The sequence below is a fragment of the Oncorhynchus mykiss genome, chromosome 10 (genome assembly GCF_013265735.2).
Source record: "Oncorhynchus mykiss isolate Arlee chromosome 10, USDA_OmykA_1.1, whole genome shotgun sequence".
NCBI lineage: Eukaryota > Metazoa > Chordata > Actinopteri > Salmoniformes > Salmonidae > Oncorhynchus > Oncorhynchus mykiss.
This window is the reverse complement of record NC_048574.1, coordinates 26,226,367-26,237,246: the sequence shown is the minus strand read 5'-3', so window position 1 is coordinate 26,237,246 and position 10,880 is coordinate 26,226,367. Positions and strand designations below refer to the sequence as shown.

Genomic DNA, 10,880 nt, shown 5'->3' with positions numbered 1-10,880 from the left:
TAGGACTAAATGTAGTATCTTATCATACATTTCCTCTGTGCTTTTATGCTGAAACTGACAATAAACATATCATAAATAATTTCAAATGTAATAAATCAAATATTACATTTGATAAAGTAATAGACGAAATATGTTAAAATGCAAAATAGTCTACCACATATCGGTCAGTCAGTCAGTCACTAATAATCACCATAGAGGATTTGAGTACCGTGGGAATATGGACATATGGCAATTAGGGAATACGCAAAGTGGGACATAGCTTGGACCATGCTACCTCTCCTGTATGACGAAAAATTACACATAATTTGAATATGCCAAGTACCCTAGCTCCTCCCCCATTTCCTATGCTACAGCGCTGTAGGGGTTGGACTGGAGCAGAGCGCAGAATTATGGCCATACGGAGACGAGACATGAAGGAATTGACGAAACTATAGTTTCACACATTTTTATCGAGGTCACCTCAGGGACTCAAAGCTATTCAACTCCTTGTCCAGATGTGACTTTTTCCAGGACCGTTATGTCAAACATGAAACGACAAAGTTCATGGCAGGAGGATATCGCCCGAAACTTTTCCAGACTTTTTCAAATAAGTAAATCGCAGGACCCTGAGAAAACAGAGGAAAGCGACATCAGGTATGAACCACGCGGTTAACATTATAACAATTACAATACATCAGTGTCATGGTTTTAATTGTAGTTATTGCAAGATTGTATCAAAACCGCGCTTGAATATGATGTGAAGCACGAGGGCCAGAGATTTGACCCGAGCAGCAGAGACAGTGGTCGCAATCTGTTATATTTTCCATCTATATTGTAGGCTTAGTTAACCGTTCTCTCGATTAACTAACATTATCATTCTGTTTTCTATCAGCAGCGAAGTAGATACATATCTCTACAATGTAACCATATTAATTTGCTATTAATGGAAAAGTAAACAGCATTATGATCGTTAACGTAACGTGCCAGGCAGTGGCGAGTGCGAGAACTGGCACAAATCTGACCATCTGTCACAGTGGAGAAAACAATTTAGTGGTTTATAGTAACCCTCTTCACACAGCTACAATGGTCGCCATAGAACAAACATAAACGTTTTTGCCTGCTCTGATATAGTAGGGCCATAATAAACTTGAATAATAAGCATTGTATTTTAAACGCGTAGGCTACTTTTGTGTTATGGAATGATAACGTTCTTTACATGGCAAAACGCTGTACGAAACAGTTCAGTTGTCAGAGGGTGTGTCGATACTCTACCGTATTGCTGCACCTGCCTCAGGTGCCATCTTTTGAGAATCGCTGCCCTCTTAAAACTTGTGGAAACTTGATACATATCAAACTGGTTGAGTCAGGGAAGGATTCAGACTTATAGAGCCTTCAGAAAGTATTCACACCGCTTCACTTTTTCCACATTTTGTTGTGTTACAAAGTGGGATTAAAATTGATTTCATTGTACAATGTTTTTTACACAAAATACTCTAGTGTAAAATTATTATATTTTTATTCTGTACAGGCTTCCTTATTTTCACTCTGTCATTTAGGTTAGTTCTGTGGAGTAACTACAATTTTGTTGATATATCCTCACAGCCATTAAACTCTTAACTGAGTTTTCTCCTCATGGTGAAATCCCTGAGCGGTTTCCATCCTCTCCGGAAACTGAGTTAAGAAGGACGCCTGTATCTTTGTAGTGGCGGCGTTGTATTGATACACCACCCAAAGTGCTCAAAGTGATATTTAATGTCTGCTTTTAAATGTTTTACCCATCTACCAATAGGTGCCCTTCTTTGCGAGGCATTGGAAATCCTTCCTGGTCTTTGTAGTTGAATCAGTGTTTAAAATGTACTGCTCGACTCAGGGACCTTACAGATAAATTGTTTGTATGGGGTACAGAGATGTGGTAGTCATTCAAAAATCATGTTAAACACTTATTGCACACACATTGAGTCCATGCAACCTATTATGTGAGTTGTTAACCAATTTTTTTAATTTATGCTTGCCGTAACAAAAGGGTTGAATACTTACTGACTCAAGACATTTCAGCTTTTCATTTGTAAAAATGTAGAAAAACAATTCCACTTTGACATTATGTGGTATTGTGTGTATGCCAGTGACAAAAAAAAATCTAAATTCAATTCATTTTAAATTCCATTTTAAATTCAGGCTGTAACGCAACAAAATATGGAAAAATTCAAGGGGTGTGAAGGCACTGTATGTCTCTGTAAAGAGTGTGCCGTCAATATGGCTGTGTTAACAAATGACACGGCAGAAGTGTGTTTGGTTCGGAGGCCCAACGAGTACACCATTTTCAACAACATAGTACCATTTGGTGTATGGCAATAAACCCACCTGTTAGCCCTCATTCTTCTGCCGATGTGTAGTATAACATCCCTCATGTTCTCTGAGCTGAAGATGTACAGATGCAGATGAGCTATACAGTGCCTTCGGAAAGTACACTGCTCAAAAAAATAAAGGGAACTCTAAAATAACACATCCTAGATCTGAATGAATGAAATATTCTTATTAAATACTTATTTCTTTACATAGTTGAATGTGCTGACAACAGAATCACACAAAAAATTATCAATGGAAATCAAATTGATCAACCCATGGAGGTCTGGATTTGGAGTCACACTCAAAATTAAAGCGGAAAACCACACTACAGGCTGATCCAACTTTGATGTAATGTCCTTAAAACAAGTCAAAATGAGGCTCAGTAATGTGTGTGGCCTCCACGTGCCTGTAAGACCTCCCTACAATGCCTGGGCATGCTCCTGATGAGGTGGCGGATGGTCTCCTGAGGGATCTCCTCCCAGACCTGGACTAAAGCATCCGCCAACTCCTGGACAGTCTGTGGTGCAATGTGGCATTGGTGGATGGAGCGAGACATGATGTCCCAGATGTGCTCAATTGGATTCAGGTCTGGGGAACGGGTGGGCCAGTCCATAGCATCAATGCCTTCCTCTTGCAGGAACTGCTGACACACTCCAGCCACATGAGGTCTAGGATTGTCTTGCATTAGGAGGAACCCAGGGCCAACCGCACCAGCATATGGTCTCACAAGGGATCTGAGGATCTCATCTCGGTACCTAATGGCAGTCAGGCTACCTCTGGTGAGCACATGGAGGGCTGTGCGGCCCCCCAAAGAAATTCCACCCCACACCATGACTGACCCACCGCCAAACCGGTCATGGTGGAGGATGTTGCAGGCAGCAGAACGTTCTCCACGGCGTCTCCAGACTCTGTCACGTCTGTCATGTGCTCAGTGTGAACCTGCTTTCATCTGTGAAGAGCACAGGGCACCAGTGGCGAATTTTCCAATCTTGGTGTTCTCTGGCAAATGCCAAACGTCCTGCACAGTGTTGGGCTGTAAGCACAACCCCCACCTGTGGACGTCGGGCCCTCATACCACCCTCATGGAGTCTGTTTCTGACCGTTTGAGCAGACGCATGCACATTTGTGGCCTGCTGGAGGTCATTTTGCAGGGCTCTGGCAGTGCTCCTCCTGCTCTTCCTTGCACAAAGGCAGAGGTAGCGATCCTGCTGCTGGGTTGTTGCCCTCCTACAGCCTCCTCCACGTCTCCTGATGTACTGCCCTGTCTCCTGGTAGCGCCTCCATGCTCTGACAGACACAGCAAACCTTCTTGCCACAGCTCGCATTGATGTGCCATCCTGGATGAGCTGCACTACCTGAGCCACTTGTGTGGGTTGTAGACTCCGTCTCATGCTACCACTAGAGTGAAAGCACCGCCAGCATTCAAAAGTGACCAAAACATCAGCCAGGAAGCATAGAAACTGAGAAGTGGTCTGTGGTCACCACCTGCAAAACCACTCCTTTATTGGGGGTGTCTTGCTAATTGCCTATAATTTCAACCTGTTGTCTATTCCATTTGCACAACAGCATGTGAAATTTATTGTCAATCAGTGTTGCTTCCTAAGTGGACAGTTTGATTTCACAGAAGTGTGATTGACTTGGAGTTACATTGTGTTGTTTAAGTGTTCCCTTTATTTTTTTTAGCAGTGTATTACGACCCCTTGACTTTTTCCACATTTTCTTACATTACAGCCTTATTCTAAAATGAATTAAATAAAACCATTTCCTCTGCAATCTACACACAATAGCCCATAATGAGTAAGCGAAAACAGGTTTTTATAAATGTTTGCGCATTTATTAGAAACAAAAAAACAGATACCTTATTTACATAAGTATTCAGACCCGTTGCTATGAGACTCTAAATTGACCTCAGGTGCATCCTGTTTCCATTGATCATCCTTGAGATGTTTCTACAACTTGATTGGAGTCCACCTGTGGTAAATTCAATTGATTGTACATGATTTGGAAAGGCACACGCCTGTCTATATAAGGTCCCACAGTTGACAGCCTATGTCAGAGAAAAAAACCAAGCCATGAGGTCAAAGGAATTGTCCATAGAACTCAGAGACTGGATTGTGTTGAGGCACAGATCTGGGAAAGGGTACCAAAACATTTCTGCAGCATTGAAAGTCCCCAAGAGCACAGTGGCCGCCATCATTCTTAAATGGAAGAAGTTTGGAACAACCAAGACTCTTCCTAGAGCTGGCTGCCCGGCCAAACTAAACAATCGGGGGAGAACGGCCTTGGTCAGGGAGGTGACCAAGAACCCTATGGTCACTCTGACATAGCTCTAGAGTTCCTCTGTGGAGATGGGAGAATAGCTCAGAAGGACAACCATCTCAGCAGCACTCCACCAATTAGGCCTTTATGGTGGAGTGGCAAGACGGAAGCCACACCTCAGTAAAAGGCACATGACAGCCCAACTGGAGTTTGCCAAATGGCACTTAAAGACTCTTAGACCATGAGAAACAAGATTCTCTGATCTGATGAAACCAAGTTGAACTCTTTGGTCTGAATGCCAAGCGTCACCTTTGGAGGAAACCTGGCACCATCCCTACGGTGAAGCATGGTGATGGCAGCATTATGCTGTGGTGATGTTTTTCAGCAGCAGGGATTGGAAGACTAGTCAGGATCGATGCAAAGATGAATGTAGGAAGGTACAGAGAGATCCTTGATGAAAACTTGCTCACCTTCCAACAGGATAACAACCCTAAGCACACAGCCAAGACAACACAGGAGTGGCTTCGGGACAAGTCTCTGAATGTACTTGAATGTCCCAGCCAGAGCCGGGACTTGAACCCGATCGAATATCTCTGGAGAGACCTGAACATGGCTGTGCAGCAACGCTCCCCATCCAACCTGACAGAGCTTGAGAGGTTCTGCAGAGAAGAATGGGAGAAAGTCCCAAAATACAGGTGTGCCAAGCTTGTAGCGTCATACCCAAGAAGACTGGACTGTTTGATGGTGCCGAAGAGGATGGCTGACGTTTTATTGGCTCTTAACCAATCGTGCTATTGTTTGTTTTTTCACATTGTTTGTAACTTATTTTGTACATAATGTTGTTGCTATCGTGTCTTATGACCGAAAAGAGCTTCTGGACATCAGAACAGCGATTACTCACCTCGAATTGGAGAAAAAAAAAATCTGTAATGAGTCGGACGGGAAGGATATAGTCCAAACACACGAACAGGCCCTCATCCCCGGAGACAGAAACTGAAATCATTAACCGATTTCCTAGTGGCTAATCTGCCTTTGCCATCCTTACTGTTAGCTAACGTTCAATCGCTGGAAAATAAATGGGATGAACCAAGAGCACGTATATCCTACCAACGGGACTTTAAAAACAGTGATACGTTATGTTTCACCGAGTCGTGGCTGAACGATGATATTAATAACATACAGCTGGCGGGTTATACACTCTATCGGCAGGATAGAACAGCAACCTCTGGTATATTTGTAAACAACAGCTGGTGCACAATATCTAAGAAGTCAAGGTTTTGCTCGCCTGAGGTAGAGTGTCTCATGATAAGCTGTAGACCACACTATCTACCTAGAGAGTTTTTATCTGTATTTTTCGTAGCTGTCTACATACAACCACAGACCGATACTGGCACTAAGACTGCACAATGAGCTGTATACTTCCATAAGAAAACAGGAAAACGCTCATCCAGAGGCAGCGCTTCTAGTGGCCGGGGACTTTAATGCAGGGAAGCTTAAATCAGTTTTACCTCATTTCTGTCAGTATGTTAAATGTGAAACCAGAGAGAAAACATTCTAGACCACCTTTACTCCACACACAGAGACGCGTGCAAAGCTCTCCCTCGCCCTCCATTTGGCAAATCTGAGCATAACTCTATCCTCCTGATTCCTGCTTACAAGCTAAATTAAAGCAGGAAGCACCAGTGACTCGGTCTATAAAAAAGTGGTCAGATGAAGCAGATGCTAAACTACAGGACTGCTTTGCTATCACAGACTGGAACATGTTCCGGGATTCTTCCGGTGCCATTGAGGAGTACACTACATCAGTCACTGGCTTTATCAATAAGTTCATCGATGTTCCCACAGTGACTGTACGTACGTACCCCAACCAGAAGCCATGGATTACAGGGAACATTCGCACTGAGCTAAATGGTTGAGGTGCCACTTTCAAGGAGCGGGACTCTAGCCCGGAGGCTTATAAGAAATCCCGTTATGCCCTCCGACGAACCATCAAACAGGCAACGGGTCAATATAGGACAAAGGTCTAATCGTACTTCACCGGCTCCGACACTTGTTGGATGTGGCAGTGCTTGAAAACTATTACAGACTACAAAGGGAAGCACAGACGAGAGCTGCCCAGTGATACGAGCCTACCAGATGAGCTAAATCACCTCTATGCTCGCTTCGAGGCAAGCAACACTGAAACATGCATGAGAGCATCAGCTGTTCCGGACGACTGTGTGATCACGCTCTCCACAGCCGATGTGAGTAAGACCTTTAAACAGGTCAACATTCACAAGGCCGCAGGGCCAGGCGGATTACCAGGCCGAGCACTCCGAGCATGCGCTGACCAACTGGCAGGTGTCTTCACTGACATTTTCAACCTCTCCCTGTCTGAGTGTAATATCAACATGTTTCAAGCAGACCACCATAGTCCCTGTCCCCAAGAACACTAAGGTAACCTGCCTAAATGACTACTGACCCGTAGCACTTACATCTATAGCCATAAAGTGCTTTGAAAGGCTGGTCATGGCTCACATCAACACCATTATCCCAGAAACCCTACACCCACTCCAATTGCCATACAACCCCAACAGATCCACAGATGATGCAATCTCTATTGCACTCCACACTGCCCTTTCACACCTGGACAAAAGGAACACCCATGTGAGAATGCTGTTCATGGACTACAGCTCAGCGTTCAACACCATAGTGCCCTCAAAGCTCATCACTAAGCTTAGGACCCTGGGACTAAACACCTCCCTCTGCAACTGGATCCTGGACTTCCTGACGGGCTGCCCCCAGGTGGTAAGGGTCAGTAACAACACATCCGCCACGCTGATCATCAACACAGGGGCCCCTCGGTGGTGCGTGCTCAGTCCTCTCCTGTACTTCTTGTTCACTCATGACTGAATGGCCAGGCATGACTCCAACACCATCATTAAGTTTGCAGATGACACAACAGAGGTAGGCCTGATCATCGACGCGGCAGCCTATAGGGAGGAGGTCAGAGACCTGACCGTGTGGTGCAAGGACAACAACCTCTCCCTCAACATGATCAAGACAAAAGGAGATGATTGTGGAGTACAGGAAAAGGAGGACCGAGCACACTCCCATTCTCATCAGTAGAGGTGTTGTGGAGCAGGTTGAGAGCTTTAAGTTCCTTGGCGTCCACATCACCAACAAACTAACATGGTACAAGCACACCAAGACAGTCGTGAAGAGGGCACAACAAAGCCTTTTCCCCCTCAGGAAACTAAAAAGATTTGGCATGGGTCCTCCAATCCTCAAAAGGTTTTACAGCTGCACCAAGAGCATCCTGACTGTTTGCATCACTGCCTGGTATGGCAACTGCTTGGCCCCCGACCGCAAGGCACTACAGAGGGTAGTGTGTACAGCCCAGTACATCACCGGGGTCAAGCTTCCTGCCATCCAGGATCTCCATACCTGGTGGTGTCAGAGGAAGGCCCTAAAAATTGTCCAAGACTCCAGCCACCCTAGTCATAGACTACTCTCTCTGCTACCGCACGGCAAGCGGTACCAGAGCGCCAAGTCTAGGACCCAGAGTCTCCTAAACAGCTTCTACCCCCAAGCCATAAGACTCCTGAACATCTAATCAAATGGCTTCCCGGACTATTGGCATTGCCCCCCCCCCCCTTCTACGCTGCAGCTACTCTCTGTTATTATCGATGCATAGTCACTTTAATAACTCTACCTACATGTACATATTACCTCGATTACCTCGGCACCGGTGACCCCGCACATTGACTCTGTACCGGTATCCCCACATTGTACCGACTCTGTACCGGTATCCCCTGTATATAACCTTGCTATTGTTATTTTACTGATGCTCTTTAATTACTTGTTACTTTTATCTCTTACTTTATGTTAGGTATTTTCTTAAAACTGCATTGCTGAAAAAAAACAAAAAAACAAACAAACTGCATTGCTGGTTAAGGGCTTGTAAGTAAGCATTTCACTGTAAGGTCTACCTACACCTGTTGTACTCGTCATATGTGACTAATAAAATAACATTTTATTTTATTTGACACGAGGCTGTAATCGCTGCCAAAGGTGCTTCAACAAAGTACTGAGTAAAGGGTCTGAATACCTTTTGTTAATGTGATATATCATTTTTTCTAAAAAAACAGTTTTTTGTTTTGTCGTTATGGGGCACTGTGTGTAGATTGATGAGGGAAAAAAACTATTCAATACGTTTTAGAATAAGACTGTAACCGAACAAAATGTGGGCCTGAATACTTTCCGAAGGCACGGTATTTCCATGAGGAAAGTGACCACCATGGGGCTAACAGTTGTCAAACAATGTCCTGTTGAAGATGGTGGTACTCAGTACTGTAATGTCTACATACCAGTAGTACTGTACACAACTCTAGTGCTCTAAGGCTGCAATGTATGTTTGTTTTCATCCTTTCCTTTCCATCAATGACCGGTGTGCTGCAATGCCAAATGAGTGCCAGGGAGAACCCGACTTCCGCTGTATGAAACAAATGTTGTGCACCTCTGGTTTATTCTTCTCAGAATTATTTTCTCTCCAATCACCAGTGGCCAGCAGAATGGAGTCAACAGCAGCCTCCGCAGGGAGACCAGTGAAGGGGAACCATCGCTGCACCAAGAAGACCTGGAGCTGTCCAAGGTATGGATGTCAAGCAGTGCTGACTGGTCAATCCATACCTGGTGCCCATGACTGTGTACAAGTAAACAAGGCTCACACAGAGAGAACCTGTACCACTAACAGTACTGCTGTCAGATGTTGAGTAGGACAGTTGAAGGCGCAGGGCATGTGCTGAGGATTATGATGATTGCATAAGAAGTGGCCCAAGGGGTGTGTGTGTTGTGAATAAGTAAGGAATCTAACCATCAACCAGGGTGGTTTGGTTTTGCAGTCAGGGCTTAGAGCTCATATTTTCCACATAGCCTACTGCTGGGAAATTATTATGCTGACCCTGGCAGTATATTATTTGCACATAACCAGAAATAATTCTAGCATAGTTTTTAAAGCCAGCTTTGAAACAGGATTTGCTCCTGGATGAAATCAGACTCAAGTGGTCCTTTTTATAGTAGGGCTGAAATGAATGCCGGTCTGTAGCCATCTGTGTAATCTTTCTACCAGACATCCTCAAGCCAAATAAGGACTTACATGTTTCTGGGAAAATAAATACCCCTGTACTGTGCTCGTTAGGCATACGTTTCAGATAGATTATGAAAAAAATTATCTCTGTTTTCAGTTTCGATTGTTTGTTCTCCTAAATTAAATGCACTATTTATTATGTGGGTTGAATGCTGTAACAACACAGAATACAACAATTTAATAAAAGTCCCATGGTGGTAGTGACTGCTCATTACTGCTCATCCCTTATTAACCAGCACTTATTCACATTACTTTAAAATATTTCAGTTGTGTATATTACATTTGGTTTATTTTATGACTTTATTATTTCATTCCAAGCCATCATCTCTATAGCGCTGCTGCCTATGCCATCTGACAAAATCACAATTTTAGTAGTTCTTCAAAGTTAGTAAGGCATACTTTTATGACTGCTGAATACCAACTATCAATCACTTAGATGATGTAGTTTCAGTTGGAGACACAGTACCTCCAGTGCTTGGCTTGGGCAGGAGCTCGCTGGAGCTAAGTACCAGCACCTCAAATGCTCTTCTACTTGAGACCTCTATAGAATATTATCTCAAAAGTCATGTGGAGCTCCTGCACCCAAATATAAACAGTCCCAGCATCCAAAATTAGCTTCATTCCAAGTCAAGCACTGGATATCTCTCAAATCAACTGTTCTCTATCCCTCTCGATCACACGTTTTTTCGGTCTCTTCTCTCTGTGTTTATCGGGGATTTCTGTTGGAGAAGCAGTTTCTGCCTATCTTCATACGGTCTTTGTTTGAATGGTCTACTGGGAGACATTTCGATAACTGTACACCCACACTGTACACCCCGTAGAAAGGGTGCTGTATTTTCCATCCAAACAGGACACAATTTGTAGAGTTGTTGCTTGTGTATTGTTGTAATTGTCATTATTACAAATAAATGTTTTTAAAAATTGGCCGATTAATCGGTATCGGCTTTTTTGGTCCTCCATTAATCGGTAATGGTATCGGCGTTGAAAAATCATAATTAGTCGACCTCCAGTTCTTAGCACATTAATAAAGGGGTCTTTTCAGACCACACAGAGAGGCTAGCAGCTAATAAGGAACCATGTGAGAGACGAGGAGGGGTTGAAGAGAGGAAATGGGGGACAAGAGGAGGCGGAAGAGATTAAGGGGTAGAGAGACTTCTCAAGGCTATGA

General features: G+C 43.9%; 1 protein-coding gene across 3 annotated transcripts in view; it reads left to right on the top strand.

Moving 5' to 3' along the window:
* Positions 1-332: 332 nt before the first annotated feature.
* The window catches only part of LOC110533553, an 82,308-nt gene continuing 71,760 nt past the window's right edge, over positions 333-10,880 (top strand). Inside the window, exons 1-2 of one of the 3 annotated variants that reach the window (XR_005053605.1) lie at positions 333-633; positions 9,103-9,217. Coding sequence is in view for 2 of the 3 variants with exons in the window: in XM_036989960.1 (XP_036845855.1) it covers positions 518-633; positions 9,103-9,217 (231 nt within the window). In the remaining variant the exon portion in view is untranslated. The remainder of the gene's footprint in view (positions 634-9,102; positions 9,218-10,880) is intronic. The other 2 variants (XM_021617881.2, XM_036989960.1) reach the window with 2 other exon arrangements.